The 17,621-nt window shown below is 41.6% G+C and overlaps 3 protein-coding genes and 1 long non-coding RNA gene across 4 annotated transcripts in view; 1 reads left to right on the top strand and 3 right to left on the bottom strand.

The window, feature by feature from the left end:
- Nucleotides 1-6,026, bottom strand: part of LOC109461950 — a 17,819-nt gene extending 11,793 nt beyond the window's left edge. The window contains exons 1-7 of the mRNA XM_019758429.1: nt 5,331-6,026; nt 4,940-5,058; nt 4,389-4,495; nt 1,382-3,812; nt 1,227-1,239; nt 809-926; nt 129-316 (exon numbers count right to left, since the gene is read on the bottom strand). Of these exons, the coding sequence (XP_019613988.1) occupies nt 129-316; nt 809-926; nt 1,227-1,239; nt 1,382-3,812; nt 4,389-4,495; nt 4,940-5,058; nt 5,331-6,026 (3,672 nt within the window). The remainder of the gene's footprint in view (nt 1-128; nt 317-808; nt 927-1,226; nt 1,240-1,381; nt 3,813-4,388; nt 4,496-4,939; nt 5,059-5,330) is intronic.
- Nucleotides 6,027-6,927: 901 nt separating this feature from the next.
- LOC109462029 lies at nt 6,928-8,680 on the top strand. Its single transcript, XR_002139733.1, has 4 exons — nt 6,928-7,048; nt 7,691-7,780; nt 8,047-8,131; nt 8,578-8,680. It is a non-coding gene; the product is annotated as an uncharacterized LOC109462029 (long non-coding RNA).
- Nucleotides 8,681-10,736: 2,056 nt separating this feature from the next.
- LOC109461951 lies at nt 10,737-12,825 on the bottom strand. The gene is made up of 4 exons (XM_019758431.1): nt 12,774-12,825; nt 11,895-12,335; nt 11,378-11,595; nt 10,737-10,886 (listed from the first exon to the last, which is right to left on the bottom strand). The coding sequence occupies exons 2-4, from the start codon at nt 12,211-12,213 to the stop codon at nt 10,737-10,739; spliced, it is 687 nt and encodes a 228-aa protein (XP_019613990.1). The 5' UTR covers nt 12,214-12,335; nt 12,774-12,825.
- A 2-nt stretch (nt 12,826-12,827) lies between these two features.
- LOC109461952 (vegetative cell wall protein gp1-like) lies at nt 12,828-15,963 on the bottom strand. The gene is made up of 5 exons (XM_019758432.1): nt 15,936-15,963; nt 15,103-15,172; nt 14,540-14,765; nt 13,966-14,083; nt 12,828-13,486 (listed from the first exon to the last, which is right to left on the bottom strand). The coding sequence occupies exons 1-5, from the start codon at nt 15,961-15,963 to the stop codon at nt 12,828-12,830; spliced, it is 1,101 nt and encodes a 366-aa protein (XP_019613991.1).
- Nucleotides 15,964-17,621: the final 1,658 nt, after the last annotated feature.

The raw sequence follows: 17,621 nt of genomic DNA on the forward strand, positions 1-17,621 counted from the left end.
AAAGGAGGGGTAGGGGGCATGGTTTCAGGTGGTGTTTTGAAAGGAGGAGTAGGTGTAGCTTTAGGGGGTGGTCTTGAAGAAGGGCTAGGTTTGGGAGCTGGGGTGGTGGGCTGAGGGGGTACATGCACCTCCACCAGGGGAGCTGGGCCCAGAGGGGGAGGGGGTACAGCCTGTGGAGGGGGGTTAGAAGGACGAGGGGGTATGGCTTTGGGAGGGGGGTTAGCTGGGCGAGGGGGGATGACGTTCACTTTTGGGTCTGGGGGGAGAACTCTGGGGGGTGGGGGGATGGAGGCTTCTGGGTCAGGGGGTAAGGTGGCTGCAACAACAACAGAGGGAAATATGCAACATAAATAACTGAAGTAAATGACACAAAAATAATACAAGCTATTACTATTAGACAAAAGAAACACTACAAGACAAGCAGGAATGTCATAAAATAAAGCAGACGTGACAAAAACATCTCTTTGTTGAGAAGAAATAGAAGGAGGTTGATACATCATGAACACAAAAAGCAAGAATATGAGAGTTACTCAACAAACTCATGACTAACTAAAACCATTCAGTAACACATAAGTATCAAAAACATAAAGTTTTGGAAAATGTCAATTTGAACATTATAAGACAGAATTTTTTTGTTTTGCAGCTTGCAAAAAATACTTTACTGGCACAAATCTTTCAACATTGAAAGTGAGTGTTAAACTTCTCTCGCATTCTTCCATTCTGATTCCGACACATGCAGACACTCATGGTTCATCCATCCATAATACTTGTCATTTTTTATGTTATTTGCTGGTTTGTTTGTCCTTACCAGGAGGAGGTGGGATGCCATCCTGGTCCCCAGAGTACCCCGGGTTAGAGAAGCCCAGGGTGTCCATCCCGGGGTAGTCTGTGTCCGCCGGCTCCTCCTGAAGCTGCAACAGGGCAGACTGGAGCATCATGGGAAAAACACAAAGTTAAAGATTAAGTACATCTGGCTATGTTAATTTCCAAAAAGAAAATATAATGGACTCAATACATTCTATGTTGTTGTAATGGGATATTTTATCAAACATATGACATGGCACCAACCACATAGTTTCATCTTATAATTGAGTTATGAGCATATCATTATTATTTCAAGAAGTTAGATTTCTCCTTATTTTTCTCCAGACTTAAAGTGTACAGTCATGCATATGATTTATGAAATAACTGCTTCTAATGGCTTTACCCCCAGCTCCAAGTCAAACAACATTTATCGGTCTGCCAGGGATTTGAAGCCATAACCTTCAGATTCTGGACTCTACAATGCTAACCATAAGACCACCTTACCCCCAAACATTGGGGCCTGCCTGGGATTCGAACCCAGAACCTTCAGATTCCAACCACAAAACCAAAGTCTTACCCCCGGCTCCATATCTCCATATTCTGACCATAGATACTTCTCCTCATTTGCAGTGCCTGTTCAAGGTAGCTTTTAGCTTTGCTGTAGTTTCCCAGGCTACACCAGGCTGATCCAAGGTTATTAAGCGACCTGGCAATATGAGGGTTTTGAGCCGTCTGACCATAGATACTTCTTCGCATTGCCAGGGCCTGTTCATGGTAGCTGACAGCTCTCTGGTAATCACCCAGGTCTTGATAGGCTATTCCCAGGTTGTTGAGTGAGACAGCAATGTCTGGATGTGCAGTACTGTCACCATAGATTCTCTTCCTCATCTGCAACGCCTCTTCCAGGTAATCAATTGCTTTCCTGTTATCTAAAAGATCCGTCCAGGTTTGGCCTAGAATGTTGAGTGCCCTGGCAATGTCAGGATGATCAACGTTTGGACCATGGACACTCCTGTACATCTGCAGTGCCTGCTCATGGTAGCTGAGTCCTTTCCTGTGATCACCGAGTCTCATAAAGGCCAGCCCCAGGTGGCTGAGTAAACTGGCAATATTAGGATTGTTTTCCTGACCATGGATGGTCCTGTACATCTGTAGTGCCTCCTTGAGGTAGGTAGTTGCTTTTTTGTAATCACCCAGGTCATGGCAGGCCATCCCTAAGCTGTTAAGAGACTTTGCTATGTCAGGATGAGCTACATTTAGAACATAGATAGACCTTTGCATCTGCAGTGCCCGTTCATGATAACTGATAGCTGTCTTGTATTCACCCAAATGGTGCCAAGAAATTCCTAGGTTGAAAAGTAAAGTAGCAATGTTTGTCTCAGTATTACCTTCCTGTTTGTTAAGGGCCTTCTCAAAGAATTGGATAGCTAGGCTATACTTGCACAGCTGAAAGTACATTGTTCCACGTGAACTTGAAGATCTATCATAGAAATCAAACTGTAAGACTGATTCTGAAGTTAGACCATCTCCAGACCACAAAGATAAGTAAAGTTTCAAAGCGTTTGAAGAATAAAAGTATCTAAAAAGCTGTTTTTCATTTGGTATATGAAAAACTGCCTGCAGTGCAGGTGTTTGATCTTTATCATTGGCTGATTTCTTCTCATCAAGCACTATTTCCATTGAGGCCATAGCTGACAGGTTTTCCTTCTGTCCACCATTTGCGATGTAGGTTCTAAGCCTGAGTTCTGCTGAGATGCTGGTAAGCACTGTCAGGTGGTGTGCATTGGTGGGACTGATCACTTGTTGGTTTTCCATTTCTTCTATTGTCTCCCAAACTGTGGTAGGTATGATGCCTGAAGACAGTGCCAAGCAGTCCACTGCTACAGCTGGGAAGCGATAGAGGTCCTTCTTTACATCAGTCAGTTTTGATTTAATGGTTTCTTCAGGTTTGTATGTCATCATATCTTCCTTCCTTGTCTCATGTGCCAGTTGTTTTGCCATTTTACCCCCATCAGCTTGCAGTATCTTCTCTGTGATGGCCATGTATTTGTCAATCAAATCCTGGTCCCCTGCTATCAGGCATGGGTTTCTCAAGACAGTAGCAAGGTGATATCCTTCCTTCAGGTATACTGTGACATCATTCTGAAGTATTGACACCATATTACTTGGGGTGTGGATGAGTTCACTGGGTGGTTTGTTCTTTGTGCCCTGCCTGCCCAGTGGAGTCTTGCTTGCCTTTGGCATGGAGCCATCAAATGCAAACCCACGTGGTGTAACAGAGTCATAGAACCAGCTGTCTACTGGGTCATCAGAGTGGAAGTTATTGAGAGATTTTATGCCCAATGCTGGGAGAATGGTTTCTCCCAGGTTGACCACCTTGAGGTGTAGATAGTGGGTGAGGTTGCGGAAATAAGCCTTGTATTGTTCACTTTCATCCTCTACCAAGATGGCAAACTCCAGGTCAGAGTATGGAGTTACCAGTCCTGTGGCCTGTGAACCCAAACCCATCAGGGCATACTTACAGGGAGGGGGACCCATTAACCCAATACACTCTTCTACAAGCAGGCTGATGAACTCCTTCCTTTGTTGCGCTATTTTCTCAAACAACTGCCTGACAGCCTGAGCTTGTTTTGCCTCTATCTCTTTGACACATGGGTCATCCTCATCATGTACATAGGGATCCAGCTGCTGGTCAATGGTTTCCATCTCCAGCTTGATCTGGTCCCGCATCTCCTTCAGCTGTTTCTTGTGGTTTTCTGTGTTGTCTAAGTTTGGATTATGACTTATGTTTAAGATACATTTTAGAAATGACTTTTCTACTTCTATGATAGCTGTTGCTATGTTACCATTGAGGACTTGGTCCTCTGACCTGGCTATTGCTGCATTGTAGAGTGCTGCTGCTTTGACAAAGTCTCCCCCATCTCCTGTCTGCTGACCTCGCTTACTGTAGACATCCCCCAACTTGCACAGGGGCTCCACCTCTCTCTGGTACTGCTGGGCTGTGGGGTCTGGGGAGAATGAATCTTTTGTAACTATAGCTACCTAATGTAGATTCATGATCATATTTGTTGTATACCATTAAACCACTTGTCTAATTTTATATTGTAGGATTTTCAAGCAGGATGTGCCGCCTGTTACATAAAATAATTTCAAGACTGTAAAAAAAATTGTGGGGTCGTGTGGCGCAGTCGGTAGCGCGTTCGGCTCACACCCCAGAGGTTGTGGGTTCGAACCCTGCCCATGTCACCGATCTTGTGCCCTTGGGAAAGGCACTTTACACGACTTTCCTCACTTCACTCAGGTGAAAATGAGTACCTAGCTTCGGTTAGGGACGTCCCTCGGATAGGACGTTAAATGGAGGTCCCGTGTTTGGGAGAGCCACACCCCATGCACATTAAAGAACCCACCGCACTTATCGAAAAGAGTAGGGGATCTTCCCGGTGTGAGTGGTTCAAAACTTACAGTCCGGTCTTGCGCAGCTTGTACATGTGCGCACATGTACAAAACTGGTGTGTTACGCCTGAAGGCGGTTTACCGGTTATGCGAAACAAACAAACAAACAATTCCACTGAGAGCGTCCTTACCTCTCACATGTACTGTCTTGAGTGCAGCTGCAAACTGCTGCTCTGCTGAGTCCAGGTCTGTTCTGGCAAGGGAGGAGTCTGCTTGTTTGAGGTATTTCTTGTAGTCCCTTGAGATTAGAGAAAAGAGGAAATTGTTTTGTTACTGGAACCCTAGATCAGTTTTTACACGCCTGCATCATCTAAGCAGACAAACTCTGCATAATTATAATGAATGAATTAAACATAGCAGATATTATTAGCAATAATAATATTTACACAACATTTTATAGAAATTTAATGAACAGTTGATGTAGTTTTATAACATGTTGGATGTTAGTCACCTGTATGGGAGTCTATTTTTATCCAGCCACAACACCTGCTATTCCTTGGTCTGTTGTTTTATTGCAAAACAAAGTTAATTTTAGAGTTTGTGAATAATATAAAATAGAATCACCTTCTTCTTTTATTAAATTAATAATGAGATGGGCATCAACAAACTGTCAGTTACTTGTACATGTAGCTTGTTTTTTGTCAACCTTTTTTGAAGATAGTAATATTTTAGGCCTCCCCACCTTGTTCTGTCTGGCTGAGGATGTTGGTTCTTGATGTTGTCATTTCTTGTGATGTTTGCTGACTGATGCCCCAGGCCTGGTCTTCCTTCTTTTGGTCTGGATTTTTTCAATGATGGTTTCTGTATGGTTGCAAAATGAAAGCCACTGTGGCCTTATGAAGCTTAAGTCTAAAGTAAGCTCCATACAGAAATGCTCCTAGCTGGGATCAGCGGGACTTGCTTGTGCTAATGTCATACAGTGTATGATGATGATTCTATAGTACATAATATTCATATTTAAAGCCATAATTAAGTAAACATGTTCTGAGACTTGGTCTTTACAGTTTTATCCAAACAAATAAATGGTGATGATGTCATCTGTTTGGTTCTAACTTGCTGAAAAGTTAACTCACCTTTTTCACTGCTTCCCTGATCTTTTCCATGCACTTGATGCGATGTTCCAGAGTCAGTTCTGTCCCAGGATCCCCACATGTTGTCAGGGCCTTGTTGTACATGGCAGCTGCCTTGGAGAACTGGGATACATCAGGGGTTGTTTTGCCTTTCTCAAGGTAGAGGTCTCCAAGGGATTTAAGAACCTCAAGCTCCAAGAACACATCGCCATTTGTGATTGCAGTCACTAATGTTTCTGTGTAAGTCTCCTCTACAGAGTGCCAGGGCTTACCAACTCTTCTGTCCAGTTTGTCACAAATTTTTGCCACCCTTAAGACATTACTATCAGCAGTACCCCAGTAGTCTGGTGACTGATACTGTGGACTGTATCCCTGCAGCAGTTGTCTGGAGAGTTTCTCCATGTAGCCGATACGATGTTCCAGTGTTTCTCCCATGTCTGGATCTTTGCAGTGCCGTACGGTAGCAGCATACAGGGCAGCAGCCTTGTCAAACTCTGCTGAATCTTTACTGAGCTTGGCTTTCTCAAGATGCAGGTCTCCAAGACTTTTCAGGACTTCTACCTCCATACAGTGATCATTGCTAACAATAGCTTCTCTCAGTGCCTGCCCAAAGACAACTTCTTGGACAGTTTGATTTTTGAGACACTGCTCTAAGTTCTGTAGCTTGTCTGCCAGGCTGGTCATGTTGACTTCAGACATCTTCCTGTATTTGTCATGCAGCAAAGGGACAAAATGTTGCCTTGAAAAAATTTAAACTTCACATTGTGACAACCTTACATTTTGTACACTGTAGGTGATTATGATAAAATAAAATGTATCCCTCAATTTTTGTGACTGATACTGTGGAGTGTACCCCTGCAACCGTCTTTAGAGTTTGTGTTTAAGTCAAAAGAATAACAGTATGTAACTATACTACCACTACTACAGTACTACTACTGAACTACAGTCTTACTGACTAATGTTTTAGTGGTTGCTAGATGTAACAATGACTCCCCTCAGTACCCACTAGAAACCAAGTTCTGGATCTGGTTCCTAGCGACCTGCCTACATCACAGTAACTGGCAATATTATATCCCTTGCAAGATTGTGGAACTCTGGCAGTCTAAGCTCATTGTGGATGTATAAGATTTCTCTAAATCTCACCTGGATGTCTGAGACTCCACAGCTGTGAACCAGCCTGGGTAGAGACTTGTCTGTTCCTAACTGTACTTTCTTCTGGGTTTATATATAGTTGACTCGGGGGACTTTCCCATTACGTCATGCCTAATGTCAACTACAGTCTTTTGTATCCCACACAAAAACAACCTGGGGCTGAAAGGACTTGTTACACCACGGTTCACTGGGCTCTGTGAATGTCACTCTCACTACGGTAGGGCATGCATGAACCTTACTGTGAACCTGCCTGTGAGTGGGTAGATACTTGTCTGTTCCTCCCTGTACTTGTGATAGTTCTGAGTTTCACCTCTGAATTTTGCTGCACCACCGGGACTTTCCATTATGTCATACATTTACCTACATGTAGACCTGTTTGTCTTATGACTTATTACTTATTAACTTAATGTTTACACCTTTGGCCACTGGGTCCTGTGTCAAGCATACAAAGCATGCATTGGTCACAACAAAAGATGAATAACTAGAATTCTGTGTCTGAAACATGTCTGAATCTCACTTCGAGACTTGTCTAAATCTCACCTGGATGTCTGAGGCTCCAACCTGCATAGGTAGAGACTTGTTACTTTGTTCCTCCCTGTACTTGTGATAGTTCTGGTTTCCCCCTGTTCAATGTCCCTGTTTGTTCTTGTACCTGTTTTTCCCCTGATTTACTGCTGACTAAGATAACCCCCTTTGCACCTTTCCTGTTTCACAGTCCCCGTCCAGTCATGCCTAATTTGGGCAAAATTGACCATGCCAAGCCTCGGATGGTAACTGAAAGGTCATCACCTGATGTGTGTTTAACTTTGAAAATCAATGCATATTTAATATATTGTCGTGAAATTAAGTTCAATCGAATCTTCTAATAGTATATATATTAAGTTATAGTTAGTAACATCCTCTTTCTACTCAAGGCTGCTGCTGCTAAGTGACCAAAGATGTGACAGATATATATGCGACAGATTGCTCACTGAATTAGAAATTCATAAAAGAGAACATTATTTAGTTAAAAAAAATTTTGTGTGTCTTCTTGTTTTTTAATGACTTTTACATTGTGCATCATATTTAGCTTATAAAAATCACAACATTCAATAAAAATTATTTATTTCAGTGATCAGTCATTTGGTGGAAAAACACTCACTATCTGGTTTATCGTCTACCTCTATCCTATGGACTAGTTGATAATATGTACCCCATTCTCTCTGTTCCAGGTTAGTTTGTGCCCTCTGCTGCCAGACAGTCGACCCAGCCTGCTGCTAGTGTGTACTGGGTACAGGGGCTGTGCACCCAGGCTACTGGAGGTAATTATAAAACAATGAACATTATCCTAAATCTACTTTTAAGAGTTGTAAATGATTATTAGTTTGTTGTTACGGTTAAACAAAAACATTTCATGACTTGGCTGTTCTTTGACTGTTTTATGACTGTCACAAAATGTACTTATTTATGGTATATATTACTCTAAGGCTTACTATTTATGGCTGGCATAGAGTGTTGAGTATCTTCCTGTATTTATCTTGAGTGTGTGGATGTTCTAACCTCCTCCCACACTTACAATGTATGTTAGGCCCTGCAGGAAGTGAGACAGACCATGTGTGACCTGCAGGGGGAGAGGGACGTGTTGGAGGTGGTTCCCATGCAACAGTTACTGGGTAAGGGTCTGGTCACATGTTGTCTTTTTGCTGTGCAAACTGAGGGTAATCCTGGCATAGTTGTCTTCAGCTTTCTCATTTTTTGGAAAAGGCTGCTGACGGTTCTGTCACCCAGCTTGCATGAAAATACTGTCAGTGACATGGAAATTGTACCACGGCCAACAATGAGCCTGAAGTTGTATTCTGCACTGTAGAATTCATGCAAATTCAATGTAAAACTATACAGTTGTAGTAGTTATTAAATATGCTGTTATCAGAATCTAGTATACCCCCTTCAACTTTGACAGGATAGATTTTGGTATATTAACGGATTTGTAAGACATGTCCAGCAAGGTTGAAAACAAACAGTCTTGAAAAATGTACAAACAGTACCCAAATTCCAATGCTGTAATTTGGATTGAGTGCATAAATTTCAGTGTTTACTTCAGATTGTGTTGTGTTAACAGGAGATGGGAGATTCCAGCACTTCCTGAAGGCAGCTAATGAGACAGTTCTACATAGGAGCCTAGCAACGGTCGTCATGTGGGAGAAACAGCTTCTACAGAACTGCCACACACAGGGGGACTGAGAACAGCAGCATAGCAACGGTCGTCATGTGGGAGAAACAGCTTTTACAGACCTGCCACATGCAGGGGAACTGAGAACTAAGTAGTGGTAAGCATTCTTAGGCAAAGTTGAACCGTACTGTAATTTCCAACAGAAAATTGTAATGGGTAGAGAGGCGGTTAATATTTTGGCTGTACAACACCAATCTTGTCAAACATCCCACCACTTTTGTGATGCAGACATGTCATGCAGCTACATGTAGAACATGTGATGGTCAAAAGTTGCAGGAAGTTTATGGCGCCCCCCGTCTCAGTTGAAGGATGGTTGTAAGGTCCATGGAAACTACAGGCCAAATTTGCTTCAAGTGATAATAACAGTGCTGTAAACCATCTCTCCAACCTTACTGGTGCTAAAAAAAGATGGAATATTTCATTCCTGAAAGAGCAGTCACTGTGATTTGTAAAGTGACCAACAGTTGTGAACATCAAGTTTCAAGTTTACATCTGGGAACAGTACTGTACTTTGACTACCCAATGCACCATTAGAAAAAATGCTGTGGTTTTGATAGAAGTTTTGTACATATAGATAATGTATAGATTTTTACTTTTATTTTCAGACTGAGTCTAGTGTATTTTAGACCTGTGCCATGTTTGTAAAAATGTTGTTCCATGTAGGTTTTAGTATCTTTTATGCATTAATGTTGCAGATGCTGCAGACTTTTATGTTGAAGTTTTCTTCTTTTATCTCAAGGCATCCCTGTCTGATTCAAATTAAATTTTGGTCAAAAGCACATGTCTATAATTTAGGACTCTTGGTAGTCCTTCGTCGCCGACTAATTTAGGACTAAAGAACTGGATATTATACATATTTTTCTGGGATATTGTTTGGACATGTACAATGTACATGTAGGGTTGGGTTTATCGCATAAAAAGTAAGTGATTTTCCAGTGTTAGGCTTCTATGTGTGATGTATTAGTAGTAAAAACAGACCACTGCAGCTATTTCCATCATTTTTATGCTTTTATTGAAAATAAACTCTTATACAAACATGCCGTTAGTATTAGTAAATTCTCAGTCTGAGACTGTGTCTATCTATCAACCATCAACACTGTTAGAAGCTGGAATTATATACTTTTGTTTGCAACAGTTTAATACAATACTCTTCACAAAGCTATGTCATATTTAGGGTAACTATACACATTCAAATCACAATTCTCATTGGCAAGATTCTGCAGGGCAAGTTAGTTATCTACTGCAACTGTTAACTTTAATCTCATATTTAATTTCAGAATCTGATTCACAGCAATCAGAAACAGTGCATAATCATCACAGCAACATTTTATAAATCACACAATTAGAATTAGAAAGACACATTTCTGCCAAGCAACATCATCACATCTTAATCTACTGCATTTTCAGAACAAATAATATTAAATTGGATACTGTGTCAATGCGTATGAATGCATAGGGAAGTATAGTCAATGCGTATGAATGCATAGTCTACCATCATTTCAATTTTTTTCCCTATAGATTGTCTAATGCAACTGACAATTTCAGAGAAAAGAATTATTGCTTAACTTGCATAGAATCAATGCTTATTGGTACATGTTTGGAATAATAGCTGCAATGATTAAGAAGCTTCACTTAAGATAAGAATCGCCATTCACAATTCTTTATGATTATAATTTCGAGTTCAAAAGGTGACATTTCTACATTGGTCTCAACAGTATCCTAGGATTTTCAGAACTATGAATATCTCAGGCTTCACTGCAGTTATAAAACTTCAGTCACAAAGTTTAGCCTGAATATGCCTTTGGACTGCGTAACATTTCGCACTTGTGTTAATATTTTTAAGATCAGAATGATGTTACATGGGAGATGATTTGAAAACCCTTAAATACCCTAGAAGCTGTAGTATGTAGGAGTTTTAAAATGACAAAGCCGTACTCTCCCTGAACACCATGACTTTGTCGTCCAGAATGTATGCAGGTTTCTTTTTGTGTAGGAGTTATCTGTGAAATGAGTACAGACACTTAAATGAAGCTGTAGAATTTGTACAATTACAAAGCCGTCCTCTCCCTAAACACTACAACGGCTTTATCATCCAGAATCCCTCCCACGTCCTTCTCCCCCTCCTGACTCAGCGCGCGGGCAATCGCTGCGGCGTGGTCACGCTTCATACGGTTCTTACGCTTCTTAGACAGGTCAACCTGGAACAAAACAGGAAAAGGAAAAATTTAGTGGTAAAAAAATGTACTGTCCACTCCATGTGATCATTATATCTCCAAGTTGGTACAAAAAAAGTCATTATGTAATAACATAACGTATGACACAATCGTTAACTATTGTCGTGGTAAAGACCAGACTGTAAGGCTTAAACTGTCTGATGCACTGACACATGATCACACCAGGAAGGATGCCAGCCTACTCTTTTCCATAAGTGTGGTGGGTTCTTTAACGTTGAATTGTGGCTCTCCTCAGACATACAACTTCCATTTTACATCCTTACCGAGGGACCTTCCTTTAACCAAAGCTAGATAGTTTTTTCTGAGTGAAGTTAAGTGTAAGGAAAGCCGTGTCAGGTCCCATAGGCACAATGTGAGGGCATATCAGTGGACTCAAAACTTTTAGCCACACAACACCAATCCGTGTACAATGTTACTTAATACTTACAATATTGCAGGAAAAATATTTTCCTTACCTGTGCATATAGCTGCTTTACATCCGGAGGAACCCCCTCCAGATCAGACGCCGACAGCCCGCTGCCTGAGGGGGTCGAGTGTTTGCTCTTCCGCGACCTCTTACCCCCGGACCGACCCACGCTGGAGACGGGGGTGCTCAGGTGGCCGGACCGGCCCACACTGGAGACGGGGGTGCTCAGGGGGGTCTCTGGCAGCGACCTGCCGCTCGACGACCCAGCTGGGAGGTCAGAGGTGAAAGGGCATGATTTAGAAGGCTGACATTTTTTTAGATATAATGTTCAGCACCAAGGACAGCACTTATACCTGCTCATGGCATACATGTAGTGTCAAAATAGGGAAATTGAGTCAAGCCTCATAAATAATTGCCATCCTGAAAGTATGTTTGGCTTCATCTACAATGTATAACTGCCAATTTTTTGTCACTGCACGTAAGTATTACTCATTTATTATATGTTAAATGCGATCAAATTGTAACAACTGACTTCCAAATCCTTTTGAGAAAATTGTATCACATACCTGCGCTTGACCTTGATGGTGTTTTCTGATGACCTCTGTACAGTTCCCGGGTACTTCCTTTAGGAGAAAGCTGCCGACCCCTCCTTGGAGGGCTGCCATTTTGTGTCAAACTTTTCGAGGGCAGGTGTGAGGGGTCAAGAGTCGAAGGGTAAGTGTCAGAGGTCAGCGACTGCCTGCTGCTGCCTGGCAACGAGCCATTCTGTGACCCGCTGTCCCTGCCCTTTGACCTACTGGCTGAGGAGTCAGAGGGTGAAGGTTGTCTCCTTGGTAGCGACCGGGTCGGGGAAGGCTGGCCGACCTTGGTAGATGGCAAGGTCATGGGTGAGAAGGCGGAATTCTGGGAAGGTGTGAATGGAGGAGGTGGGTGTGGCCCGGGCGGAGTCCTGTTGCTATGGAGACTTGCTGGGGAACTCTGGGAAGGTGTGGCTGGGGGAGGAATGCCTGAAAGAGAATTATATTAATGATGAACCTATAATAGTTGAAAATATTTAGTATCCAAATTTGCCTTTTATATCTTCTAGAAAGAAATAAAGAAAGAAGATCTTCTATACATGTAGCATAAAATCATGGGTCTCCAATGTAAAACTGTAAAAATATAAAACAGTCATGTGACAAGTAGTACAGATTAACCAGCCATGACATCTGGGTAACCATGACAAATGCAGAACTTCGTAACCATGAAAACTAAAGAACTGTGTAACTATGACAAATAAAAATTGAACAAACACAACATGTACAGAACTGTGCAACAATAACAGCTAAAGAACTGGGGAAACATTTCATGACAAATACAGAATCATTGGGTAGCCATGACAACTACAAAGCTGGGTAACCATAGCAACTAAAGAACAACGTAACCATAGCAACTACATGACATACCGGGGTGCTGGGGAAGCTGCCGGCGCCTGGGGGACTGCAGGAGAGGGGCGGGTTTCACAGGGGGAGGGGGGATGTCAGGGGAGGGGGGTGGTATTGCAGCGGGAGGGGGTAGGTCTGCTTCAGGGGGTGGGACTGCAGGGGGAGGGGGAACATCAGGCCCAGGGGGTGGGAGTGAAGGGGGTGGGGGCAATTCTGTATCAGGGGGGTGGATTTATGGGTGGAGGGGGTATGGCCTCTGGTGGTGGGTTTGAGGGCGGAGGTGGTAGGTCTGCTTCGAGGGGGTGGATTTGAGGGTGGAGGGGGTATGACTTCTGGTGGAGGGTTAGAAGGCAGAGGGGGTATGGCCAGAGGGGGTGTTTCAAAAGGTGGGGTAGGGGGAATGGTTTCAGGTGGTGTTTTGAATGGAGGGGTAGGTGTAGCTTTAGGGTGTGTTTTTGGTGAAGGGCTGGGTCTAGGAGCTGGGGTGGTGGGCTGAGGGGGTACATGTACCTCCACAAGGGGGGCTGGGCCAAGAGGAGGAGGGGATACGGCCTGTGGAGGGGGGTTAGAAGGACGAGGGGGTATGGCCTTGGGAGGGGGGTTTGAGGGACGAGGAGGAATGGCCTGTGAAGGGGGGTTAGAGGGACGAGGGGGGATGACGTTCACTTCTGGGTCTGGGGCGTGAACTCTGGGGGGTGGGGGGATGGAGGCTTCTGGGTCAGGGGGTAGGGTGGCTGCAAAAACAACAGAGGAAAACATGCAACATAAATAACTGAGCTATGAAACAAAAATAACAGTAAAACTATACAACAAATGCAACACTACAGACAAGCAGGCATGTCATAAGATAGAGCAGACATGTCACAGAAACTTCTCTTTGTTGAGAAGAAAGGGTTGATGCTAATCATACATCATAAACAGAAGGAAGCAAGAACAAATTCAAATTGATTGACTAAATCCTCTCAGTAACACATAAGAACAAAAATGTAAACATTGGGAAAATTTCAATTTGAACACTGTATGACAGAAGTTTTTGTTATGTAGCTTGCACAAAATCTTTTAAGGACACAAATTTTTAATACGTGTTAAAGTTCTTTTTTTTCATTCTTCCATTCTGATTGACTCTGACTGATTCAGATACTCAATGACATGCTTCATCTATCCATCTGTACTTGTAATTTTTTATGTTATTTGCTTGTTTGTTTGTCCTTACCAGGGGGAGGTGGGATGCCATCCTGGTCCCCAGAGTACCCCGGGTTAGAGAAGCTCAGGGTGTCCATCCCGGGGTAGTCTGTGTCTGCTGGCTCCTCCTGAAGCTGCAACAGGGCAGACTGGAGCATCATGGGAAAAACACAAAGTTAAAGATTAAGTACATCTGGCTATGTAAATTTCCAAAAAAGAAAATATAATGGACTCAATACATTCTATGTTGTTGTAATGGGATATTTTATCAAACATATGACATGGCACCAACCACATAGTTTCATCTTATAATTGAGTTATGAGCATATCATTATTATTTCAAGAAGTTAGATTTCTCCTTATTTTTCTCCAGACTTAAAGTGTACAGTCATGCATATGATTTATGAAATAACTGCTTCTAATGGCTTTACCCCGACCTCCAAGTCAAACAACATTCATCGGTCTGCCAGGGATTTGAAGCCATAACCTTCAGATTCTGGACTCTACAATGCTAACCATAAGACCACCTTACCCCCAAACATTGGGGCCTGCCTGGGATTTGAACCCAGAACCTTCAGATTTAAACCACAAAACCAAATTCTCACCCCCGGCTCCATATCCCCCAGCTGTGCCTGTACATGCTCCACCTCCCTCAGCCTTCTCTCCTTCCTGGAGCTCCGGCGGGAGGACGTTGAGTGCCTGGAAGAGCTGTCGCTAGGGGACCTTTTACGGCGGGAGGATGTGGAGTGTCTGGAAGAGCTGCGCGGTTCCTCCTGTACAGTGTCCAGCATGTAGGGCTGTTGGGTGCCGTACCTGTCCATTCTTCTGTTACTGGTGAAACAAAAAACAGAATTCAACACCAGAAGAAGTAGTAGATGATTGGTCACTTGAATTCTGTGAAAGACCGGGTCTAGGTCAAGCAAATATTTGAGGCGCTTATGTCTTTTGTAGCAGTATACCAAAACAGAAGAACTTTCATGCTGAATTTGATCACTTATTAATCATGCAAATCAATCGCTCTCAAACATCTGGAGTCTAACTGCTCTCAACTTAGTCTATTACTATATTATGTTCTGCTTAAGCTGGTCCAAGTGTAGATTTTGCCCCTAAAGACACTTGGTATGACAAACTAAGATACCTCTTCTCAAGAAGATTTTAAGGTCCACACCTGGACTCCTTGAGAGCGCTGAAGATGCTGTCTTCACTCACCCTGCTGCCGTCTATCTCATCTGCTACAACTGCAGGACAAAATAAAAATCAAGTCATCATTACATTTGTACACACAAACTGAAATTGTACTCCTAAATTCCTTAATATTAGCACCTTATCTCTGTTTGCTTATAAAATATTTTGCTGTTGTGCATATTCATGTGCTGTGCAATGGAGGGCAGATCTAACTTGTACCATACTAAATTGTATCTCTAAGTCATTTGAAGTAGGAGATAATTATCTATATTTGCCTATAACACCTCTTACTGCTGTGCATATATAGGTGCATTGCATTTTTTGTCTGTACAAATGTGTGCAAGTGAAAAGAACTTCCGAATGCAAAGTTGCAGACAGGAAATAGTATAGTAAGTTCATTCTCTCATGAAAGCAGAAATATATGTGTCCATGATCAGGCAATAATAGAATCAGCAGATACAGTTGGAAAGTACAGATATGGTTTAGCAGAGAGAACTTGCTTTAGAGAGATTACTTCAAAACAGCAGCTAAACATTACTAGTATTTGAAACGTAGAATGAATAAACTTTTTATCAAAGAGTTGAGTCTACTCTTACCTCCTCTTGTATCATGGTCCAGCAGCACTTTCTATACTACTTTCACATTCAAGACTACATTGGAATCACATGCATTGAAATTTCATTGCTCATAGGTATGATGTAGGGTGGTAAGTCTGAAGTACTCTGTCCTAAAAACACTGGTACGGTTAGATACATGCTTCACAATAAATGTTAGGGGCAGTCTGGGTGGATTTTGTGAAACAAATGGATAACTTACTGCTTCTTCTTCTATTTCTAGCAAACATGTGGAACCATTTGAAATCAATATTGAAAAGAACAGTAGAAAAACAGAAAGCTTTGTGTGAAAAGAAGTTGTGGAAAGTCTACATAAACAGTACTATTGCAAGTTCAGCACCAAGGAGAGAGCCAACAGGGTAACATCAGTGGAAATGCCATACAAAGGGCTGTTACTGCTCTATTAATGCCACCTAAACAAACAAAATTATAAACATGCAAATTATCCTAAGGTTTGATATAGAACTGGGCATGTTTCTCTGGAATACTACTGAATTCCTGGAGATCAACAGAAGCAAAACTGTGGAAGATTGCTTGCAATCTACATATTTCTAAATTTCAGTTAGAAATTGAAATGAATGCAGATTATGAAGGAAGAAGAGTAGTTATTAGGGCTGAATCTTAACTTTTGACTTTTAAATTCTGACTTGGAAAATATTTTTCATACCTTACACTGCATGACATTACATTGCACATTCTGAACTTCAAGGTCAACATGACTATATGATGATAAAAACATGAGAAAAGCAGTCCACTGTTAGTTAAAGCCACACACACACAGAGTTCTCTCTGGAAAAAGGATCCATACAAGCAAGACAGGAAAGACAGTCAGAAACAAGTTTATTCTGATCTTTCAAAAAGTTGATTCAACAGTTTCTCAAGTTGAAGGTTACAGAAAGTTTTGTTAGCATGACAGACAGTGGAAGAGATTAAAAGTGATCACAGTTTAATCTAGAATATCCTAGAACAAAGATGAGTTGGTAGAAGTGACAGACATTAACAGTAATGTCAGTATAAAAATAGAGAAATATGTTTTGTGATATGTCCTTTTCTGTGTCATCTTTGGCTTTCTTACTTATATATACATGTACATACATCTTACAATGGATATGTGTTATATCTGGCTAACATAATCTTGGAGTCACTTATGCAACAATTTTGAAACTGCATTTTTTTTAAATAAAGTTAAGCAATCACAGATGAGGATAATAAATAAATTGCACCATGTTTTTCTTGCTATACATAATACTGCTTAACAAATTGTATGATAACAAAGGGGGGGGGGTCTTGAGCATATTTTCTTTTGGAATTATCATTCACAGAGATATGTATATTTCCCGTAATATGATTCATTTGATATCATACACTATTTGGTTCATTTTGTAGAATTTACTTGAAAGTGTAACACTTGGTTTTTTAATTTTACTGCACGATCTGATTCCCCCTATTGGCAGTACTGCACCATTTGTAGGTTTGATATTTAGACAAATCATACATCAAACAGTGAAGAATCTGATCTTTTTTCTAACAGAGGTCATGCTTGCCAAAAATTTCCAGTTCTATATTCATTGGTATACAGGGAAAAATTGCGGGAATGAAACCGTTTACAATTTTACAATATACGGTCCAAAAACTCTGCAAATCAACTTTACAAAATATATATAAGGCATTTGAGTTTCAAACTTACGGACAGATTGGGAATATTAATTTTCCAGAAATTTTGCCAAAATAAAAACCTTTAAAATTGTTGAAAACCTACTAGGATTGTTTTTCAACTTTACAGCATATTTTTTCACAGCTTCAATAATCAAGGATACCGTAAGGCATTGACATAAGAGTTCCTGAAGGAGTCGTGGATGTATAACTTCTTCAACTTACGGTAAGACCC

This window comes from Branchiostoma belcheri, unplaced genomic scaffold (assembly GCF_001625305.1).
Source record: "Branchiostoma belcheri isolate BF01 breed outbred unplaced genomic scaffold, Haploidv18h27 scaffold98, whole genome shotgun sequence".
NCBI classification, from domain to species: Eukaryota; Metazoa; Chordata; class Leptocardii; order Amphioxiformes; family Branchiostomatidae; genus Branchiostoma; species Branchiostoma belcheri.

Coding starts and splice junctions, on each gene's coding strand:
- LOC109461952 (XM_019758432.1), bottom strand. CDS start 15,963: ATGTTTGCTAGAAATAGAAGAAGAAGCA. Junction 14,084..14,539: donor TGGGGGATATGGAGCCGGGG/GTGAGAATTTGG, acceptor ATGATGCTCCAG/TCTGCCCTGTTGCAGCTTCA. Junction 13,487..13,965: donor TGGCATCCCACCTCCCCCTG/GTAAGGACAAAC, acceptor TTGTTTTTGCAG/CCACCCTACCCCCTGACCCA.
- LOC109461951 (XM_019758431.1), bottom strand. CDS start 12,213: ATGACCTTGCCATCTACCAAGGTCGGCCAGCCTTCCCCGACCCGGTCG. Junction 11,596..11,894: donor ACCATCAAGGTCAAGCGCAG/GTATGTGATACA, acceptor CTGACCTCCCAG/CTGGGTCGTCGAGCGGCAGG. Junction 10,887..11,377: donor TAAAGCAGCTATATGCACAG/GTAAGGAAAATA, acceptor GTTTTGTTCCAG/GTTGACCTGTCTAAGAAGCG.